Below are 24,645 nucleotides of genomic sequence, written 5' to 3'. Positions count from 1 at the left end.
CTTACTACAAGACAAGATTAAAACTTCTCCAGCCCCATCTAGCCTTCTATTTTCACCTAAGTGGGGAGAGGAAGACACAAACTGAGAAGCACGCAGCCTAGGGCACAGGCTCACTAAGAGATCCAGACCTAATCTTAGGAATCCAGAACTCTCCCCCTTCCCTGCATACCTCACAATCACATGTACAGGGCTCCAGCTTTCCTCACCTCTCTCAGCCTTCACAGAATTGCACAATTCGGACCTTACTCTGGATTAGGCTTTGGCTTAAGGAAATGTTGTAATTTGATCTTCCATCCAGATCACTAAAACTTTGTGCAGATCAGCAACAAGGCCATTTTACCTTCTTATCATTTGTGTGTTTACTGAAGTAGCACTGTTAATTTCAAGAACTTTCCCTTTGTGTTCACAGCCTGGTAACTGTTTGGCACAAGAGGCCTAGCTTTCAGCCTATTTTAGCTCTGATACACCTTCCTTAATAAGCTTAATCATGTCTAGCTTTTGATTGAAGTGAGAGACATGTAACTCTTTCTTTCACTTAAACATGCAGAGGCCAATGTAAGGTTATTAACTGGCCTAATTTCAATATTGTATCTCAGGGAGGGAGTTCTAAGAAGAGAAAGAGGGGAGGGGGAATGGCTAGTGGGAGAAACTGTCAGAATACACACATACAACATTACTTAAGTTCACTGTTTTATACGGGCATAGTTTGTGGCATCCCAGAAAGATTATAATAGTAACATGAAAGATCACCGAACACAGATCTCCTAACAGACACAAGAAAGAGTTTGAAATACTACAAGAATTACATAAATGTGACACAGACACAAAATAAGCATATGCTGTTAGAAAAATGACACTGACAGACTTGCTTATAGGCAAGTTGCCACAAACTTTTGATTTATAAAAAAATAAAATTATTTGCAAAGCACAATAAAGTGAAGTGCAGTAAAGTGAGGAGTGCCTATATCTCCTCTTCCCCTCCCTTTCTTTCTGATGCTAATTACATATATATCAGATCTTTTGACTTTCTCAGTCTTTGTTCTTTTTTCTTTTATTCTCTTTTTTACAGGTTTTAGTTTGAGTATTTTCTATTGACCTGTCTTCAAATTCACTAATTCCCTCATTTGTTGTGTCTAGTCTTCTATTAAATCTATTGTATTAGTCCATTTAGCACTGCAATAAAAGAAATTACCTGAGGCTGTATAATTTACAAAGAAAAAGTTTATTTGGCTCACAGTTCTATAGACTATACAAAAAGCATCCTTTTAGCATCTGCTTCTGGTGAGGACTTCAGGGTTCTTCCCATCAAGGCAAGGGGGAAGCAAGGGTGTCAAACGGCAAAAGAAGGAGCAAAAAGGAGGAGGAGGTGCCAGGTTCTTAAACAACTAGCTCTCAAGTATGAGCTAATAAAGCAAGAACTCATTCGTCATCTCAGAGAGGGCCCCAAGTCATTCATGAGGGATGTGCTGCCATGACTCAAACACCTCTGACTAGGCCCCACATTCAAGAATGGGAAATCTTATTATGAATGAGTATAATTGTGATGGATGTGTTACTTAGTTCAATGTAAGCATTTCACATTGTATATCAAAACAGTACTCTGAACACCATAAATGCATCAATGTACAAAGTTATGATTGAATAAATAATGATAATAATAATAAATAGAATGGGAAATCAAATTTCAGCAGGCAATTCAGAGGGCCAAACAAAACCTCCATCACTCATCAAATAAGCTCATTTCAGATATTGTATTTTTGATTCTAAGATGTCTACTTGATTATATTTTATTTTGTTTTTTTCTAGTAAAATAGAACAACAGTATTTGTGATTCTTTTTTCTTCTGTTAAAAATATATTAATAAATTATTTTAAAATCCTTGTTTATAAACTCTAACAAAAGCACCATCTAGGGAATGCTTCTTTTCTCTTCCAGTGATTACTGGTCACATGTTCCTGTCTTTCTGTGTGTCTAGCAGTGTATGCCTCTCTTTTTTGCCTACTTGTTGTACTGAACATGTTAGGCTGCTGTAACTCACTATCTCTGTCTTAGAAGCAGAAATCCTCTCTTATTTCTGGAATTTCTTTACCTATATTGCAGGAGTATCAAACTATCATTGCTTTTATTTGTTGAAAATCTGCCTGAATACTGGATATTACCAGGTGAGTCTTGTCTTTACTTCATTTTTATCACCAAGAATATTATAGCACCTTACCCACCCATGAAATGGCCATCCAACCATTTCATCTGTTAAAAATAATGAACAAGATACTACTGATAGGCCAAATCAGTGGCACAAAACCAATAATATTTTACTCACAGAATTTTTTTTTTAAATTTTTGCAGTTTTTGGCTAGGGCCAGGTTTGAACCCGCCACTCTAGTATAGTGCCCTACTCCTTGAGCCACAGACATCGCCCCCTCACAGAATTTCTTAAGAATAAACATATATACGACATCTGATATGCTATGCTGAAGAACCTGAAGGCAGAACACATGGCCTAAACCTCATCTCTGTCATTTGTCACACATTAGCAAAGTGATCTCAGGTGGAACACTTATCTACTTTCGATCTTAGTTTTCATAGATAAAGCTGTTGCAAATACATAACAGCATAATACATTTTAAATTTATTAAGTTGGCACAAAGGCAAAACAGTATAATATGTATTTTAAAGACTTACAAACTATAAGTATTTTGTAAATAACTTACATAATATTATTGCATAGTTTACAAATTTATCAATCAAAGGCCATAAATTAAACAACATGGAAACAAGGGTGTAACCAATGCATGGATAATAAAAAAATGACAATCTACCAACAGTATGACATCAGGGGAAGAGTGAAAAACTATTTTTAAAATAACCAGGAAGAACCTAGGGTAAGCCATTTTCTATAGGCTTAAACAACTACTAATTTCAACAGGCCCTAGAGCTATTACTTTACCTTAATATTACTTTACTGGTAGTGATTAATGTTTATGACAGAAGTTTGTATATTATTATTATTATATATTATTATTAAAGTATAAAAATACCCAATAAACTTTGGAAAGACTGTAATCAAAATGATCAAATAAAAATTCTGGTTGGATAATCTACAAGCAGATTTCTTTCTTTTTAAGGAACCTTTACACCATGTGACCATATGAGCAAGTATGTGCACAATGAACACTCGTACTAATGGTAAACTTTGTAAAAGATATTTTTCAGAAGTCTTGGAAGAAAACAAGTAATGGACTGTGGCTAGAAACAGATTATAAGAAAGGGGAAAATCAACATTCTCAGAGAGCAAAAAGTAAAAGAAACAACGAGAAGGCTATATACAGGAAAGGTCAGAGAGGCGTGTGGTACAGGTTCTTGAAAGCAAGAATCATTTAGGGGAACTCTAAGGAATTAAGGTTGATAACAGGGTTGTGAAGGAGGTACTACACTAAGCTTTGATGATGTTAATAAAAAATCTTTTGGGGGAGATAGTAAACACAAATGAAATATAAATGCATCAAAAAAGCGTATTTATCAATGAGGTACAGAGATTACTCCAGAATTGACTATGGAAGCAGACTTAAAATATCCAGATTTTGGATATGTATGTAAGAAAAAACCAGATTTCAAGAAAGTATTAGATAAAGGAAGGCAAGTACTTAGATAAAAAACAGATATGTAGTTAAGGTAAAAAGAAAATCAGTACCTTCCTGTGATTGAAAACAGAGATAAGACCAGGATCTTTTTCATAAACTCTGCTATAACACAGAGTGTATAAGAATGATTTCTGTAAACCTTAAAAATGATAGGCCAAAACTAAGAGTCATTTCATTCTGTATTTAAAGTCAGAATAAAAAAGGAAGTGGATTAATTTTTACAAAAAGAATTCATTGTGTGAAGTGTTATTATCTGCTAATTAACCAAACATTTATCAACCAACTTCTAAAATAGTAACATCTATAAAAATAATTTTCTCTATAAAAATAATTTTCAAAATAATTCAGTAATCTTATGAATAAACCAATATACCTTAGCAAGTGATTTTACAATAGGATTCTCCATTATTCCTTTGAGGAAAATGAGGTCTATTTCTTCTGCTCCTGTAGATGAGGGCAGCTCTGTAAGGTTTTCCAAGACTTGCTGCATTGCTCCTGAAATAAAAGCAATACAAAAAACAAAAAAACTTAAATTTCAAGCCATTATGAAGTAACCTTATAAAAAATGCAAATACACATTAAAAAATGCCTTTTTAAAAAATCACATTTTAAAATACCAAGTTATTACACATATGAGTTTCAAGCTGACTTCTCATGAATTAGTAGTAGGATAGTTTTTATATATAATTTGGGCTTTATCACGTTATCTTATACATATTTACATCCTTGCACTTACTTTATATTTTTCAAATTTAAAAACATTACTCAAGAAGAAATACAAAATCTAAATAGACTTTTAAAAACTATGAAGATTCACTAGCCAAAAAACTTCCCACAAGCCCAGAACCAACAGTCAGGGGTGAATTCCATCAAACATTTAAAGAAGAATTAAAACCAACACTTCACAAATTTTTCCAAATAACAGACAAGGAAACACTTACCAACTCATTTTATGAGGCCTATTATCCTGATACTAAAGGCCTATTATCCTTTCTACCAAAGACAGAAAAAGAAAATACAGCCAATACATCTTATAAATACAAACAAAGATCTTCAATAAAATACTAGCAATGGAACCCTGCAACATACAAAAAGGATTATATACAATGATCAAATTCAGTTTATCCTAGGAATAAAAGAGTAGTTCAACATATGAAAATCGATCAGTATGTAGTGTACTGTACTATATACAAACAGAACAAAGAACAAAAACCAAATGAAATCTTAACAAACAAATAAGTATTTGGCAAAATCCAAAACTCTTCATGATAAAAACATTCACCTAACTAGAACTAGAAGGGAAATTCCTCATCCTTGAGAAAAGGCATATATAAAAAATTTGCAGACTATCATCATACTTGATGGTGAAAGACTGGATGCTTTCCCACTAAGATCAAAAGTAAGAGAGGGCTGTCTGTTTTTGCTATTTCTTTTCCACTTTGTACTAGAGGTTCTAGCCAGGACAAGTTCATCAAAAAAAAAGAAATAAAAGACATTCAGTTTGGAAAGGAGTAACTAAAACCATCTCTATTTGCAGATGGTATGATCTGGGAGATGGAAAATCCTTATATATAAAAAAAAAACATTAGAATTAAAAAATGAGTTCACCAAGGCTTCAAGATCAAAACACCACATCAGCTATATTTCTTATACTGTAGCAACAAACCATCCAAAATGAAATTAAGAAAACCAGTCCTTTTATATAGCATAAAAAATAATGAAAAATTAATGTAACAAAAGAAATGCAAAATTTGTACACCAAAACTATAAAACATGACTGAAAAAACAAGACCTAAATAAATGGAAATGCACTCTACATTCATGAAAGAAAAGACTTCATGTTGCTAAGATGTGAACATTCTCCAAACTGATCTACATGTTTAATGTAATTTTTTTTGCAGAAATTGACGAGCTTATCTAAAATTCATATAAAAGCACAAGACATCCAGAACAAAGTTGGAATTCACTCTCTGAATTTCAAAACTCATCAAAAAGTTAAAGTAAACAAAACTGTGTGGACCTAGCATACAAATAATTAAACAAAAGTCTAGAAATAAGCCCATAAATTTATGGTCAAATGATTTTAGATAGAGAGGCAAGACAATTCAATAGAATAGTTTTTCCAACAATTGTTACTAAGACAACTGGATAATGCCCATATAGGGGAGTAAAGCCAGGACCCTCCCTCATTCATTATTATAGTCTTAATTTTATTAGGACCACTCTTATTAATTTGGGGTCATTTTAATGTTTCTTTAGAATTTATTAATACAGCAATTGTTTGTTTTCAATACTAAACATTTTATTTTTATTAAAATAAAATACAAACACTGTTAAGTCAGATGGCCCTCCTAAACAGCATAAAATGCAACCTCACTGCCTACCCTTCTCCCAATTCACCTTACTCCCCAAAAGTAATTATTATGCATTTATTAACTATTTATTTTAATACAATCTATTATATTAATAGTTTCTTTATTTCCTGGGTCATTTGTTAATAGTGCTACTTTTTGACTCCTCATTTTAGACATTATCTACTTATTTTCCATTATAATGGTAGATGTTTAAACTTTTACCTTCTCTCAGATTCTTGATTTGTTATAAAATTAATAATGTTTTTCATGTGGAACATTCTCCAAATGTTCTGACAAAGTTTTCATGTTTCTATCAGTATTTTTCCAAATGCTAAAGTATTTTTCTAGTACTCTGTCAGATCTATTTACTGACCCTTATTCTGATCTCTATCCCAAAACACTCTTGTGCTTTAACTTGGGCAGATTCGTCTACAGGTCTCCTACTCACTACATATAAATGACTGACAATTTTGGAAGAGGTGAACAAGAGCGTATCATGCACTTGAAACAAGAAGGAAAACCAATATTGGACTAAGATGAAGAAAGAAGACATTAGGAAATAAAGAATATAATCAACTTTTACTGCACAAATTTGCTTCAAGTCCAAAGTTTACCTTTTATATAGGCAGAGAGCAATGAAACCAATTCTTAGAAGTACTCTTGCCCTGTAGCTTTAAATGTCCTTAGCTCTACTTCTCACGATTACTTATTTTTCTTTCCTCTGACATTTTACATTTGTCTTTATTTTTAGTTTTTATTATAAAAAACTTCAAACATATACACAAGGTATAATAAATGCTTGAGATAACAGATAAGCTAACTACTCTCATCTGTCATTACACATTGAACATACTGAAACTTCATTATGTACCCTATAAATATGTACAATTTTAATATATATCAATTTTAAAAAAAAGAAATAAGACAAGACACAAGTAGCATTAAGAATGCTATGAGAAAATAAATGCAAGTACAGCAATTAAAAACACAACAAACAATTTTATTTTTATTTTAAATCTATTGTCAAAGTTAAGGAGAAAGGGGTAAGAAAACAGTAATGGATTACAACAGAAGAAACTGAAAGGTTTCCAAAACTCCACTCTTTTACAAAGGCATGAAACCTGGATAGATTTAAGAATAATTCTATTAAATCTTCAAGAAAGAAATAATTTATGTTTTTAAAATAAAACAGGAAAGATCAAAAGCTTTCTAATTTCTTTGTGGACTTCAAAATTCAATAGAAAATTGTATACTAAACTCACATATGAATATATGTACAAACATCTTAAACACATTTGTAAATTGAATGTAAGAGTTATCTTAAAAGAACGAAAGGACCAGGCGCGGTGGCTCACATCTATAATCCTAGCATTCTAGGTGATCAAGGCAGGTGGACTGCCTGAACTCAGGAGTTCAAGACCAGCCTGAGCAAGGGTGAGACCCCATCTCTAAAAACAGCTGGACATTGTGGCACCTCAAACCAAGAGTTTGAGGCTGTTGTGTGCTATGAAGCCATGGCGCTCTACCAACGGTGACAAAATGAGACCTATCTCAAAAAAAAAAAAAAAAATTGTGATAATAACCAAATACCAAATGCTGTTTATCGCAGTAATGTTAAGATGGTTCAACATTAAGTATGTAATATAATTTAATATATCACCGTAGACAAAGAAAAAACCCACACTTACATACTAATGCTTAAGATGCATCAGATAAAATTCAAATGCCAATTCTGATGGAAAAATCTTAGCTTAGAAAAAAACAGAAGGAAACCAGAGTTGATTTCTAACAGATTCTATAGGAAGCATCATACTTAATGGAAAAATGTCTCTTAAAAGTCAGGAATGGGTGGCACCTGTGGCTCAAGGAGTAGGGTGCCGGCCCCATTAACATGGGGTGGCAGTTTCAAGCCCCGCCCCGGCCAAAACTGCAAAAAAAAAAAAAAAAGTCAGGAACTAGACAAGAATGCCCACTAAGACTACTTCTCTCCAAACCTGTAGTTTAAATTTTAACTAATGTAGTAAGACATGACAATTTTTAAAAATGAAGATGTATAATCATCTACTCAGAAAAATCTTAAATAATCTGTTGAAAAATTATTAATTATAGAATTTGGCTGGCTAGACATAACAGCAATACAGAAAAGTCAAAAGTTTCCTAAATAATAGTAATAATACATTAAAGCTAAAATTAAAATGTTATGGTAGGTAAGAGGAAAATTATAAAATTTATACTAAAGAACAATCGAAATAATTGATTAAATAAAGAAATCATGTTGGGGCGGCACCTGTGGCTCAAAGGAGTAGGATATTGGCCCCATATGCCAGAGGTGGTGGGTTCAAACACAGTCTTGGCCAAAAACTGCAAAAAAAAAAAAAGAAAGAAAGAAATCATGTTGTAAGATTAAGGTTCAATACTGTATAAAAATGCCAATTCTCTCCAAATTCTTCTTTAAAAAAACCTAACAGAAATCTCAATAAGATTTTTGAATAAAGTTATTCTAAAATAACTTTAGAATTAAGTTAATAACTTTAAGTTATTCTGAAACAGAAAATATGTAAAATTAGCCAATATGTTTTTTAAAAAGCATAAATGTAAAGAAAATACCTGTTATCAATTATAAAATCACCATAACTTAAAATAGTGCAGTATTGCCATAGCAACAGACGAATCTTGAAACAGAGCAGCTAAATGAAATTCAGCATATGATAAAGGTGACATTTCAAATCAGAGGGGTAGGGTTCAGTAAATATGGTGGATTGAATAATTAAGTCTAGATCCTTTCTCTCTTCAAAAACCCCACATGAACAAAGAAAATAACAGAAGACAAAACACTACACAAAAAATAAAAAACATATTTCAAAGCTTGAAAGTGATAGGAGTAGAAACAAACAGAGAAAGGGAAGCAGTAGCATTCACCACCTAAATATTTTAGGAATCTATCAATTTCTTTCCATTTCCCTATATAAGGGGCTTAGCTATCATCATATCTTGCCTAACTTAACAACAATTAATTTAATTCTATAAGGAATTAATTAAAATGTAAATTTTGTGACCTATAAGCTTTTTAGTACATTGCCAGAGTGAATCTGCACCACTTCTGTAGCTTTGGCTCTAACAATCTTCCCATAGCTCTGACCCAAAACTCTCCTTGCCAGTTACTACTACATATGTACAACCATTTTTGCATATCTAAACCATACTCATTCTTCAAGAAGAGAATTTCAATGTCCCTGATTGCCTCAATTAGGATAAATTCTCCTAATATATATCTTCAAAGTACTCTATAATTTTGATAAACCTACATTTTTGATAAACCTACATATTTGATAAACCTACATCAAATATTTTGGTATTTGTTTAATGCACAATTTCTTTTCTAAATTCAAAGTCTGACAAGCACAGAAATCATACATATCTTGCTCATATCTGTATCTCCAACCACTAAGCCATAGTCTAATATTATCATTAGTTTTTTATAATATGGTATTAGTCACAAAAATGTAATATTCTTCTGTGACCAAAATCAAGAAAAATTTTAAGTTACACATTGTTATTTATAAATAAAATTGTACATATAATACTCAGAAGCAGCAAAATGTGGTATAGTTTATAAAATACTAATTTTACAGCTATTAACTTGCCATGAATTCTATACCAAGGCATAAAGAAGGAAGTAGTATCGTTAAGTGCTAACTACTAAAATGCTTTTACAGTAATATTTCCTACCATAACTATGCTTCTAGCTCTCTATATTTCATAACATAAAGCAAATTTAATAAAATAAATGGTACCTACCTATAATGTTGCAAAAGCTTTCTTTTTCTGTTTTTTTTTTTTTTGAGACAGAGTCTTGTCACCCTCCGTAGAGTGCAGTGGCATCACAACTCATAGCAACTTCAAACCCTTGGGCTTAAGCAATTTTCTTGCCTCAGCCTCCCAAGTAGCTGGGACTGGGAGGCTGACTACAGGCACCCGCCGCAACATCTGGTTATTTTTTTTGTTGCGGTTATCGTTGTTTAGTAGGCCCAGGCCAGGTTGAAACCTGTCAGCTTTGGTGTGTGTGGCCAGCACCATAACCAGGGAGATAGAGGTGCCAAGCCATTCCAAAAGCTTTATATATAAACTGTTTTACAAAAGCATTTCTACTCAGTTTTAGTACTATAAAGAATTTAATGAGCTATTGTTAATAAATTAGAATTAGTGCCTACTTTAATATTAAAAATCCTTTTGTAACCATAATTGGTGATATATTCACACCTATTTAACAAACTGTATTCCCCATTGAAAGGAAATATGACAGCTAAATTAAGTATTCATAAAATGTTAAAAATTATTTCTACTCTTATATTTTATAGATAAAATAAATATTTAACCAGATTCATGGTGTATAACTTACAGAATCCATGAAATGAAAAATAAAATTTCATTCTATTTGTGTTTGGAAAGTTTACATAATTTCAAAGGAATTATTTAAAAATCCACTATTGCAAATAAGCAAAAAACTATATTTTAAAATATATTTCCAAGAAATGATACCAAAAAAGAACATATTAAAATTTTGCTTCCTTCAGTGGTGTCCAATCTGCAGCCGTGGGCTGCATGATGATTTTGTGAGGGTGATTTTTTGTATCCCACAACTATACATGGACCATTTTTTTGCTACTCGGTTTTCATTACTGTTTGTGTATTTTACTGTGTGGCACAAGACAATTCCTATTCTTTCAATGTGTAGCAGAAAAGAAATTTTGATACCAACTATTAATATTTTCATGTACTGATTTGACCACTGACAGCTGAGTTAAAATTTTAAACATGAATTAAAATCAATAAAAAACAATTTTCTATGCAGATAAAATAATGATATCCTGTCAAAACCTTAGTTCTCAAATTAATGTCTTGAAATTCTAGCTTAGTAATATTATAGTGAACCAAAGAAGCAAAGCAGAATTTTGAATGTGCACAGCTAATTCAATCAGCATTTATTCAGAGCTTGATGCCAGGCATGTGGCTAGATGTTGAAGAAAATACACAGACATGCTATCTTTTTTCAAATAACTCTACATAGTAGACCAAAACATATAAACACATGTATAAAATGTGATGGTAAGAAGAATGTGAAATAATCAGAGAAAGTGGTTAAGAACCAGGACTCCACCACTTACATAGTCCTGAAAACCTGGGAAAATGATAACTTCCCAGTCAGTTTCTTTTACCTGTTAAGTGGGGGAATGACAATGGGGTCTGTCTCACAGGGCTGTTGTTGCTAAATAATGCATGGAGAACTCTTAGAACAATACCTCCTAGTGCATTATTAACACTGTGGAAATACAAGAAAAAAGTTAAATGTTAACTCATTATTTGATGGAGTTGGCAGAATGTTAAGATGATAGGAAAATGGAGATGTCACTGCAATCATCTAGTAGAAATTACTAAACTAAGTTCATCCTACTAAAAATAATTGAATTTATGATCAGTATTTAAAGCCTTAAAACAAAATATAGAGCTAAATTCCCCAAAACAATCCTCGAGAAAATCCAAGCTTGGAGTCAACAACAAAATGTGTAGACACAGCAGAGGGACGATCATTCCAGGGCAATTAAGGAACCTCACAAGCAAGAGCCCACTTTTTGACCTCAGTACCACTAACTTCTTTCCAAAAACAGGTAGTTCGTTCTGTGTGAGAAGGGTTCCTAACCAGGACATTGGAGCCTGAGAGAGAGCAGAGGCTGGGATAAATCTAGTTCTTTGTAAGACACTAAGGAGAAGGGAAGGAAACCCACAGCTTCTCAAAGAGAGAACTGTTGGCATTCAGGGAGCACAATTTCCTTTTTAGCATAAGACTGTTCTCCACCACAATGCCTGTTATATTCCACAGTGGTTATAGCAACCAAAAGTTCTCCTTACCTAGGGGTGGTGCCTCATTCTCCCTTCTGTTCTTCCAACTTAAAGCCTTGCACAAATATATCCTATATCCAGAGAATTCTTCCTTCTTAATTTAGTTATTTTAAGAGTTCTCACCTGCTCTCTGCCTACAAATTCAAAGAAGAAACCTGCCCAAGGACAAACCTACCCCTTACTTATTCAGAGCCTGCTCACAGCCTCTCATTCCAGGTAGCCTGGGGGTGGAAGAGGGGGAGAAGGGCAGCCTACACAACTGTAGAGGAAACCCTTATCATATCACCACATATAGATTCTGGACTCATCCCCCCAGTCCTTCATTTATAAATATAAACCAGCAATTATAGAACTCCAGACATTTGAAGAAAACCTCAGTGATAGAGAGCAAAGCTGAAGAAACTAAACTAGGGGAAAACCAGATGGTGCTGAGATTAGAAGAGAACTTTAAAATTTTATTTTTGTTAGCATTTTCAGAGATATGTGAGAGGCTACTGCATTCATAAAAGAACAGGCCACTAGGAGGGAATCAATGAAGTAACCCTCCCCCTCCCCCCAAAAAAGTTCCTGGCAATCAAAAACATTATTGTCAAATTAAAATCTAACAGCAGACTTCAAATGATAGAATGATATGGTTGAAACTGCTAAGCTGCAAAATCAAGTTACGGTAATCTTTGAAATGCAAAACAAAGAAAAAAAGAAAAAAAGATGGAAAACATTAAAGTTAAAGCACAGAAACAAATTCAAAGTGGCTACTAGGGTTCTTAAGATCAGAGACAAGGTTGGGGAGGAAATGGAGAAGTAACAGAAGAAACTGCCCCAAGTTTAAATGAATGAAAGGCCTTCCAAGTGAAAGCTTAACTGAAAGAATAATCTAAATACATCTAAATGAATCTTCTGCATGTTGAGGATTAAAAACACTTTCATGAGGGGAGGAAGCAAGATGGCGACTGAGTAACAGCTTCTTTGCAACTAGGCGTGGTGAGATTGGGGAGAGAAGACTCCAGGCATCTCTGGGTTGTGGGCTCTGCCCAGAAACATCTGCATTGGGAATGCAGAAAGACAGCTAGAGACTTCTGGACCCCAGGAGCAGTGAAGTGGCAAGTGGTTGAGTTCGTTTGGTCTGAGGCTGTGGCTGCAGCTGCTAGAACTACAACAGCAGCAAGACTGCAAACAGAGAACGCCTTCCCTGTGGATTGTTTTGTTTATTTGGACTTAGGCACTTGGTTGAATTACCTTGGGAGAACTTGGGCAAGACCGTGGATGACTGAGCTGCTGAGCTAGAATAGAGCTAATATTGTTCAGCTGTGGTCCATGCACTGCAGCCACTCTGGGAGAACTGCCCCTGCAGGCTCTGCCCTCAGCGTCACAGAGCAAGGCTCGGGCTGGGAGACCTTGAGCAAATGATCTAGTGACTGAGCAGTGCCAAAAGCTGGGAATGAGACACTGGGGAAGAGCGGAGCGTTCTGTGTTTAGCAGTAGGAGGGCTGCCTTGCAACCTCAGCCCTCAGAGGTACAGAGTGAGACCAATTTTGGTGGACTGGATAAGCGGGCAGTCACTTCAGGAAAGATCCCAGTGACAAGTGCTTTCCTGGGAAAGCGTCTGCTTAGCCAAGGTTAGTGGTTTAAAATGTTTTTCAAGCGAGCTGAGGAGAGATTTAGTTTTTCAACCCTATCGGGTTGGAGAAATCAGCAGAGGCCTACACATCTCCATCTCATACTACTGCATATTAGCATTGTGATTAATATCTCATACCCCAGAAGATTACCTGTTGCCCAGACAATATTCATATTCAATATTTCCATATTTTTCTTTTTTTAATTTCAACATTTTCCCTCTAGACTTTTTTTCCTTTTCTTTCTTCATTTTTCTACTTTAATTTGCTTTTCTAATATAATTATTTGAATTTCAATTTTAGGTCAGTTGTCCATTGTCTCCCACACTAGTTACTTCATTATTCATCTTGAGGTTTTTCCTAACTCAGTGAATCCTAAGTCTTGCTTTAAGCCATTACTTAAGTTCAAATAATAACAAACTGATATGTAATTTTCTATCGCATTTTAGTCTCGAAAAATCCCTATAAGCTGGCTAGTTATTATCTTCATTTATAGATGAGAAAAATGAGGCCCCCAAACGATAAGAAACATGGCAGATGTTGGTCAACAGGCGAAGGAAAAAAAAAAAAAAGAATTCAGTTTAACTGACTAGCCTCAGACTATACGCACTTTTTGCACTAAAATCATAGACTATATTTTCCATATATGACTGCTCCATACAGCAATATCAACATCTTCCCTAAACAGAAAGAAGGAAAATGCTCAAGAAGATGGAAGGATAATCAGGACATTTTCAAGGGACTGACAAGAGAAGAGGGGTTATGATGAACTAGGTTCTGTCACTGAGGGCCTGCATTCAACAAATGGCAGGTATGCAAAAAAAGTCATGAAACAAGCTAGTTTGGTTAGTGGAGACTGCACTGGGCATAAGAAAACATAGTTTGTAGTCCTAAACTTGCCACTACACAGTATGACTTTACTATAATTTCTATAGGTCAAGACACAAATTTCAGTGGGTCAGCACCAACTCTCTCTCATCCCTCCTACTGCCTTGTCAGCTATTTAAACTTAGTAATGGAGGAATGAGAAATATCCTTGAGAAACTCAGAAGCTGTTGCATTAGTAAGATGGAAGAAATGCCAGTAATAACTTGCTCAGGAGCAGCAGATAACTGAAATAAATACTTTGTAAGAAGAATAGATGATTAAAATGCAAGCAATATTAATGGTCAAAAAATGGCCATTAAAAACTATTTGCAGTCAGGAGGGTTCAAAGATGCTGGATGCTACAGATTAACAGTGGGTTAAGATATGCCTTTTCACCATGCTATTTCATTAACTCTATCTCCCTGAACTGTGAAAGGTAAACGGACAATTATAATTAGCTAGTGTTTTTTTTCCATTGAACCAAATATACAGGGTGTCCCAAAGGTCACCACACATAGAAAAAGTAACAAACTCATATTTTATATTATATATTTTTTTAATTTCTTATATTTATATATCAAGAGGTACAGAAATATTTTGTAAGCTTTTGCAGTGAAAATTTTGTAAATAAAGACACATTTAGCTACAATTTCCCGTTTTCCCTATGTATGAATGTACGTATGTTGACCTCTGGGACACCCTGTATTTGCTGAACTCTGAAAGAAAAGAAAATATTAATATAACATTTCTCCTTTCTTTTAATTTACCTATCTTCTTTTTTTCTCTTATATTCTTTGCTCAAAGTAATCTTTTAAGGTAAAAATCACTTAACAAGAATGGTGAAAAATGTTGAAGGTGAAAATAGATTTTAATTATGTCACTGTACATTTTGTGATTCCAAAAAAAAAACACTATAATGATGACTGGCTCAATCAGTTTGGGCTGCTATAATGTTTATAAGCCATAGAGTATGGCTCCTTAACAACTGAAATTTATTTCTCACACTTCTACAAGATGGGAAGTCCAAAATCAAGGTAACAGCATAGTCAGTTTCATAAGGGGTGCTTTCTAGTTTGCATCTCATTTTATTCTCACATGGTAGAAAGAGAACTAGAGAGCTCTTCTGAGGTTCCTTTTGCAAGGGCACTAATCATATTCATGAGAGTGCCACTCTCATGACTTAACCCCCAAAGGTCCCACCTCTTAATACCATCCCACTGGGAGTTAGGATTTCAACAGATGAATTTGAGGGGGACACATTCAGTCCATAACTATGGTTAATAAATGAAATCAAAATCTAAAGATAATCCATGTATTTACAATGTCTTTTTCCATTTCCCCAATTGTTTTGAAATAAAAATATCTGGTAAAACAAGGGGAAAGGATAATTTTCTAGAATGTAGTACTTATTTTATGTATGTTTGCTATTTCTCTTTACTATAACCTGTCAAAGAATAAGAGCTCCCTTTCTTACTATAGCTCTCAATATATTGCCCTTCATATGACACTCAACAAATGCTTAGTAAATGCCCAACTGTATGAAAGATTATTAATGCTCTGAATTACTTGTATCTATTATCTAGCATTTCGCTCTAATTGGAGACAGAAGTATAACCAATCACTTACACACAGCAAAGTAAAATACAAAATCTCTTCGGGATTACCTTGAGGGTGTGATAGTGTCAGTATTCCAAAGGCACCAATTCGTTTCTAAATGCTAAGACTCAAGAGAGCTAAAGAAAAACTCAAAGTGAAGCAATGCACAGATGGTTGGAGTGGCTCTTAGAGAAAACAATACTCTTCTGGATGGGAAAACTGAAGGGTGCTCTTCATCACAGATCCTTTCACACAAGATATAATTAAAAACTAAAATCAAGAATTGTTTTCTAGCAGAAACTCCTCCCCTTGACAGTCTCCAAAATTTTGTTGTGCTTGAATTTGACAAAAATCAAGTGTCAGGCTTAAAAGAAACCTAAATAGAAATACACAGGGAACCTGAGGTTTTTTTACTCTAGAGGACAAATACCAGTATGTCCAAATAACCACAAATTGAGCTCATCTAATTATGTTCTTTATTACATTCTATAGGGTTTTCAGGAAAGATGTGTGTGCCATTTTATTTCATAAAGCATAAATTTAGGATGGAGGTAATGACAGAAAAATTGACTTTGGAAGCTATAAAACATACAGACAAAGGAGTAAATGATTCAGAAAACCCAAAGAGGTTAAAACTAAACCAACCATAGGGAACCAGAAAACCACTTCACTTATACATCAGAATCTTCCAAAGGCTCAGGAATTAATAGCCTAAGGTACTAGTGATGAGGGGAACTACAATAGCAGAGATAAATAAAAACTGCTTCAAATGAAGTGAGATTGCTAGCTCCCACTCCCACCCTCCTGGTCTGTCCCTCACCCTCCAGTACACAAGACTAAAAACTATAGATTTGTTTTCTGGAGAAAGTAAAATAAGAGGTGTCTCTGGACCATGGATAATGAAATCACTTACAAAACGGGATCATTAAATACTGAGACAGACCCCGTCTCTCCTGACTTTTGCTCTAGTCTATCAGACACCTTCCATCTGGTCTTTACCTTTCAAGTTGATGTGAAGAGTCTTCTCTAGAAAATACGACCAATCAACAGGAAAGACACAAACATAAAGCTCAGGTGTTAGCCCCCCAACAAGACAGCTACAGCCAAGCCCAACATACAATTAGAACTTCAGGTTTTTCGTTCCCCACTTTTAACAAGTAGCTAATAACCTGGGGATATAAGATGGCTAAGAAAAATCTATAACATAAAAGAGCATAAAATAAACAAGTAAAAACTATTCAGAGTGAAGAAAACAGTCATTAACATTCTCAAAGAAGGCAGGCACACCAGCACCTTGGGAGGCCAAGGCAGGAGGATAAATTAAGCTCAGCAGTTATTCAAGACCCCATCTCTGTTAAAATTAGAAAAATGAGCCAGGCAATGTGGTAAGCACCTGTAGTCCTAGGTACTAGGGAGACTAAGGCAGGAGGACCGAGCCTATCAGTTTGAGGCTGGTGTGAGCTAGATTCATGCCAGGGTACTCTAGCCTGGGCAGCAAATGAGATTGTCTCCCTTACCCTCCCCACCCCAAAAATCCTCAAAGGAAAAAAGAGAATATTGAAACTAAAAGAAACTTTGCTATAGGAGAAACAAAAGAGATTTTAGAAAATAAATAGGAATAAGCTCAGTGGAAATCATGGAAGGAAGATAAATTTGGAAGAAAAAAAGTAAAAAAAAACACAGAAGTAAAAGAATAAAGAAAATTAGGGACCATCTAAATATGATGGGATTTGGAAAGAAAGATAAAACAGACAAAATGGAGGGTAGGAAAACATTAAAATATTTAACATTTTCTAGAACTGAAAAGCTATAAGCTGCTGGACTAAATGAGGCACTGAGCACTCAGAAAAACAGATGAAAATACATTCATATTACTAAGACATTTTATTGTGAAATATTGCAACACTGGGACAATGGGGAAAAAAAAATCTCATATCAAGAATTAGGAGTCTAAGTGGTTTTGAACTGCTTTATGATGACACTTAAAGATACATAACAAAACGATGCCTTTAAGAATATTTCCAGCTGAAAATTCTTTACTGTGTCAAACCATCAACCAAGTGTGAGGATAGTTAAAAATGTTCAGACTCGCTTATAAGGTTTTATAAAATTAACCATTACACTTTTTCACAGAAAGAAAGAAAAAAAAGACATGATGCCCTCTTAGCATGAAACAAAGTAGAAAAGAGGAAGGGATAGGATACAGGAACTAGAAGGCTCAACTCAGGAGAAAGGCAAAGGTAATTTTCAGCAGATGGTGACAAGTGTTTACCAGGTACAGAGAACAACGCATCCATACTGGACAGGTCAGAAGGCTCCAGAGTGCTGTCCGCAAGAAAATGAAGTTGATAAATTTAAATAAAAATACTTAGTTGATTTAAAAAACAAGCAGAAATTTGGGGGCTGATTTATAGATAAGTCGTATATCCAGAAAACTAAGCAAATAATTATCCCCAAGAAAATAAAAATACAGGATAGGAGAACCATGGTTTACTAATGGACCACCTAACAAATACTGATCTAATAAAAGTTACTAATATAATTACAGTGAAAGAAATGAAGGATGGGACGAGTATATGGTGTATATATGACTATATGGTAGGGGTAGAATGAAAAAGGAGCTAAATCCTCATTTTCCATAATAGTTAAAACTGAAAAATCAAGAATCAGCAACATAAACATACCATTTACTGATACAGAGCTAAATGATAAAATAATCAGCTAAAAAATTTCAAAGGAGTATCCTCCTCTGAAAAAGTAGAAATAAAGAGAGTTGGGGAGCACTTTTGTCTTCTATCTATACATGCATAAATTTTCATAAAAAATACATCTATTACGTGTAAGCAATAACTAGCATGCATGTAGAAAACTCATAGAATTATAACCATTTTTCTGATTTTTTATAAATTATTGTTATTATTTTTGAGATAGAATCTCACTCAGTGGCCCTGGGGTTAAGTGCTGTAGTATCATAGCTCACAGCAACCTCAAACTCTGGGGCTCAAGTGATTCTCTTGCCTCTGCCTCTCAAGTATCTGAGACTACAGGTGCCCGCCACAACACCCAGGTATTTTTAGAGACAGGGTCTGGCTCTTCCTCAGGCTGGTCTCAAACTCCTCAGCTCAGGCAATCCACCTGCCTCTGATTCCCAGAGTGCTAGGATTATAGGCAAGAGCCACTGCACCCAGTCAGCTGTAACCATTTTTCTAGAGTTAAAAACAAGCAGGACTTTTTCTTTGAAAACAGGAACCTGGTGAAGATAGTTATCCTTAGAAGTTTTGCTTTATTAAATTTTTTTTATGTACACTATGATATAAAATAAATCTCAGTTAAAACATTCAGCAAAATGTAAGATGGTTTAGGAAGGGATTTAAAAAATAAAAATAAATAAAATGTAAAATGTAAATATTAATATTTAAGAAACTATAAAGAATATTTTTCATTTTAAAAAAGAGACAGCTATTATCCACATTCATAAATTTGAAGATGTAACTTACAAAAAGGAAACTTTTCAGGCAACCATATTTTATTTAATTCACCACAAAATTGCTTCCACTTACTGCAATGCTTATTTAGTGCAATTCTAAATCATTTTCTTTAACTGTCACATGACCAATTCCATCCTAACATAAAACTAGGGCTTGAAAATCATTTACAATTCAGATTAGAGTATAATGTTATACTAAAATGATATAATCTTGCTATGTAAAACATTTTATAAGTTACTAGAGTTAGCTCATCAATTTAGAATGTAGTCATGTACCACATAATAATGTTTCATTCAATGATGGACCACACATACAATGATAGTCTTAAAAGATCATAATGGAGCTAAAAAATTTCTCAAAAAAATTTTACAGTGAAGGGTTTAGCAGAAACTTTTGCAGAACTCAATAAGTTCCAGGAGGTATTCTAGAAGGTAATGATGATCTTGACCATGAGTAGGGCTAATAGGCTACTGTTAAGCTAATGTTTTTTGTGTCTTTGTTTTTAACAAAAAAATTCAAAAAGCAAAATCATAATAATAATACAAAAAAGCTTAGAGAATAAGAATATTAAAAATAATTTACCTTTGTACAAATATGTACATTGTACACATTTATACAATATATATTTTAAGTGTTAAACCAGTTTTAAAAGAATCAAAATGTTTTTAAAAAAATTTAAAAAGTTTATAAAGTAAAAAAGTCACAGTAAGCTAAGATTAATTTATTACTGAAAAAAGAAAAGAGAAATTTTATAAATTTAGTGAGACCTAAGTGTACAGTGTTAGTTTATTACATCCTAGGCCTTCACATTCACTCACTGACTCACCCAGAGCAACTTTCAGTCTGTTAAGCTCCATTCATGGTTAAGTGCCCTATACAAGTGTACCATTTTTTATCTTTTATACTGTAACCACATTTTAACTGTACCTTTTCTATTTTTAGATATGTGCAGATACACAAACCCCACTGTGCTACAGTTGCCTGTAGTGTTCAATAAACATGCTGTACAGGTTTGTAGCCTAGCAGCAACAGTCTCTACACATAGCATAGGCGTGTAGTTAGGGTATTCCATCTAGGTTTGTGTGAGTATATTTCATGATATTAACAGAAAATTATCTAATGACACATTTCTCAGAATGTGTCCCTGTCATTAAGTGATGCATGACTATATCTCACCTCATTTAACATGCAGGGTGTTTACGTTTATTTATACTACTCTTTAAAGCACTAAGCAAAATATCATATAAAAGTACAATATATTGCATTAAAAATAAGCACAACAAATATTTTTGAGGATGAAAAAGAAGGGAGAAAACAAAATATCTTCTCCAAAGCTATAATGCTACTCAGTCATCCCCCAGGCATGAATGCGCAGGTTAACAAAATAGTGGAACAAAGGCACACTACACAGAAAATCCTTGCATGAAGTGCTAACATATAGTCCAAATATTAGAAAACAGATTCAGAGTGTCTAGATGAAAACTGTACACATAATGGCCTTATTTAACAAAGTTTCTGAAATTTAGAAAGGTCAAAGAGATCCTACCTTGGGGAAAGCAGCAGATAATATCCAATTCAATGAACATATCAATTTAGATTTTAATGTCACATTTCTTAATCTGAAAAACGTTCTGGTTATAAGAAATTTAAGCAATATGGTAATTTGTTCAAAGTGGTGAAAGAACACTCTAAATAGATGAAATTTTATATTTGGACAATGGTTACTATTTTAAACTTTTGCTCATCGCAAATTTCACTACGATGAGTGTAAGAGTGTAAACACTACAGATAACTGGATATCCTTTCCAGCCATTCTAGTGCATGTAGTTAAAGATTGTCTTGGGTACCATGTTTTGAAAATAATTGGTAACAAAATGAACTAGAAATATAGTAATTTGTATCTTTAATAAATCCTTAAAAGGTTAAATGAAAATACTGTTTCAAATCTTGTAGGATGTTTCACAAGTCCTTTTCTATCATAACTTTTTGCTCTAACAGAACTTTTATGCGCTTTGGTTTGATAAAAAGCATTAATGATGTACTTTACATTTAGATGTAGTGAAGGATTTGCCCAGTGGCCTGTCTCTAGCTTGCCTGCACACATTTCAATACAGGGAGCTCCTCACAAAATCATGAAGTAATTGTCTCTTCTCACCTCTTATTTCCACAGATAGTTCCTCCATTTCAGAGCCTTTCTTCCTATTTTTGTCCCTTAGTTTTTCAATATTTTCAAACTGCCCCCAGCCTACAGAAATAAGCAAGGTCCCAAACACTGCTTCACAATTCTGTATTACTTGGGTTCTTTCATATTCTCTATTTCAAACATTTACCACACTAAACTGTCAACAGATGATTTTGTCAGAAGTAAAAGGAAACAAAGAGGTTATCATTTCTGAATTATGGAGATTCCCTTCCACTTCTACAATCTAATAATTGTCACCTTTCCTTATATTTTTTCCTTAATCTCAGAAAACCACATGCACTTCCTCCTCTACAAAGCTGCTACCTGCACAACAAAGCAAGTCCCTCTGTCTACTGTGGAACCATGATTCACGGGTCATTTCTCTCCTAAAACTGCAACATTTTTTCTTCATTTGAAACTTCCTCATCTATAAATGTGCTAATATCTTCCTCATCCTTAAATAAAATTTTTTTAAATCCCTATTTTTTTTTTAAATCCCAATTTTGAACTCCACTTCCCTTTTAGGTCACAGCTTAACTCCTTCCTTTTCCCCACCACACTAGGCTAGTCCGCAGTGTGCATCATCTCTTCCGTTTCTGTTCTCCACCCCTGCCATCTCAGCCACTGCTCTCCCCCAAACTCCTTGACAAAGATTAGGGATGAGCTAACCGACAACCCACTCACATAATATTCAGCCTGCTTGAGGACAGACTGACACTGCTGTTGGTATCCCTCAGGTTGTCATACACTTTTCTTCAGTGATCTCATTTACTTCTGGGGCTTCAACTTGTTTTTATATGATTTCTAAATATTAGTTATAGCACTCACTTTTCTCCAACCACCTTCTAAACATGTTTACTTCTCCTGGGAGTCCCAAATATGGTGCCTTTAATTTGCCATTTCCAAAGCTACCCCCTTCCCATAACCAGCCTACGTCCCACTATAGATTCCACCTCTCATTTGTATTATGACATCACCATCTACCCCTTCTTCAAAGCTTATAACCTCAGAATCATCTGATTTTTTTCCTCTCCCTAACCTCCAGACATCTAATTCTTCCTCAAATCTTTCACTCTGCTTTATAAAAAGTCTCCTCATCCCAACTTCACTAACTAAATTTCACTCTCTTTAAAGTTTTTTTTATCATCTCTAGCTTAGACTATTTAAAAGGCCTCCTAACTGGTCTACTCAATCCCCAGTCCGTCCCGACCATAGTACATGCTCCATACTATCCCAGCATCCTTTTTAAAGTACAGTGCACAGAGAGCAAAAAGCTGGATCTATGGAGAGTTGTTGTTTTTCAAACAGAACTCAAATAATGCTGTTCCTGACTGTTCTCACAATGTAGTAGTCTGTTTGAATAAATTTTTACTGACTTAACTATTAATTAACAAAGCAGGTAAAAGTTTCCTTACTTTATTACAAGAAAATATGTAGTAGTACAACTGAATCAGAATTGTCTGAAAGTGTTTTCACATATCAAATGCTAATAAAAATGAAACATGACTATAAAATCACTGTTACCTTTTTATTGAATATTCAAATTCAGACCTCAAAACTATATTATTTTATTTTTTAAAGACAAGGTCGGCCTCTGTCAACCAGGCTAGAGTACCAAGGCACAATAATAGCTCACTGTAACCTTCAACTCCTGGGCTCAAGCGATCTCCCTGCTTCAGCCTCCGGAGCAGCTAGGACTACAGGTGCACACCACCATGCCTGACCACTTTGTTTTTGTAGGATGAGATTTTGCTATATTGCCCAGGCTGGTCTCAAACTCCTGGACTCATGCAATCCTCCTGCTTCAGCTTTCCAAATTGCTAGAACTATAGGTGTGAGCTACTGTGTCCAGCCTGTAATTTTAGAATGATGAATTTCATTGACAGTTTCTATTTTCAAGATAACATTTTATACACACACATACAAAAATACCTAGTATTCATAACAGATCCAGTGATAAACTAGTTCTTAAATGCAGCCATAATGGAGGTGAATGAAGAGATACCACCTGACTCCTGCACCTATCCACTGCCATCACCCTACTACTCTAAGGTGATGGTGACCACCTTTGCCTGTCTGCTGCAGTACTCCCTTGACTAGTTCCTGCTCCTTCACTCTAGTTCTCAATAATATTCTCCCAGAGTACCTAGAGCCATCTTTTTAAAACAGATTTTATTATTCTCCTGCTAAAACTTCCAAAAGCTTCCCAGTGTACTCAGAAAAACAGCCATACTCTTCACCCATCTACGCAAGCCCTTGTGATTTGGCACCCTGCGCATTCATCTTCTATAACTCTCTCCTTGTCTCCTCATCTCCAGTCACACTGGGCTTCTTTCTGTTCTTCAAACTTACTAAGTTCATTTCCCATCTTTACCATTTTCTCTTCTCCATACTTGAAATGAGCTTCCCAGAGGTCCACCAGGGTAAACTTACTCTCTTTGTGTTCTGTCTTACTGTAAATATTACCTCTTCAAACACCTAACCTAACCCAATCCCCCACCTTTACACACAGTGTCAGTCACTCTCCATCTTACTAGTTTCATTTTCATTGTAGTACTTGTCTGAAATTATCTTTGTGTGCTTGTCTCCCCTCACTAGAAATCCATTTGTTGTTTGAGCTCTTTTAGCAGGACAGTGCCTTGATACACAGTAAACCTTCAGATATTTATCAGTGCCTGATGACTCACAAAGTGGTATCTTCTAAGATTCCTATTTCCTTTCCTGCATCTCCATAAAAATATCCCTCAGGCACCATAAACTGAGCATGTCCAAGACTTATCATGTTACTCCTTAAATCTGGTCTTCCTCCTATGTTCCCTACTCAAGTAATAGCACCCATGGCCTTTGTCATCAAACTTTTCATTTATATCCTGCATATTTCTCAACTGTCATACTTTCATAATCTTTCACCTTAACATCCAAGACTTTTCAGAGCTTAAGTGAACTTTGTTTTAATGAATTTTGCAGTTACTTTATTTCTGAAGGTTTGTAGCAACCCTGCTC

At 34.6% G+C, this 24,645-nt stretch overlaps 1 protein-coding gene across 2 annotated transcripts in view; it reads right to left on the bottom strand.

The window, feature by feature from the left end:
- MPP6 (membrane palmitoylated protein 6) overlaps nucleotides 1-24,645 on the bottom strand; it is an 87,462-nt gene that overhangs the window by 42,841 nt on the left and 19,976 nt on the right. For both annotated transcript variants that reach the window (XM_003788510.2, XM_023512468.1), the window contains exon 2: nucleotides 4,015-4,136. In XM_003788510.2, the coding sequence (XP_003788558.1) occupies nucleotides 4,015-4,131 (117 nt within the window). In that variant the 5' untranslated portion in view covers nucleotides 4,132-4,136. The remainder of the gene's footprint in view (nucleotides 1-4,014; nucleotides 4,137-24,645) is intronic.

This window comes from Otolemur garnettii, unplaced genomic scaffold (genome assembly GCF_000181295.1).
Source record: "Otolemur garnettii isolate 467f Iridium unplaced genomic scaffold, OtoGar3 scaffold00028, whole genome shotgun sequence".
NCBI lineage: Eukaryota > Metazoa > Chordata > Mammalia > Primates > Galagidae > Otolemur > Otolemur garnettii.
Note: the sequence above shows the minus strand (reverse complement) of the source record. Positions and strands in the feature narration are given on the sequence as shown.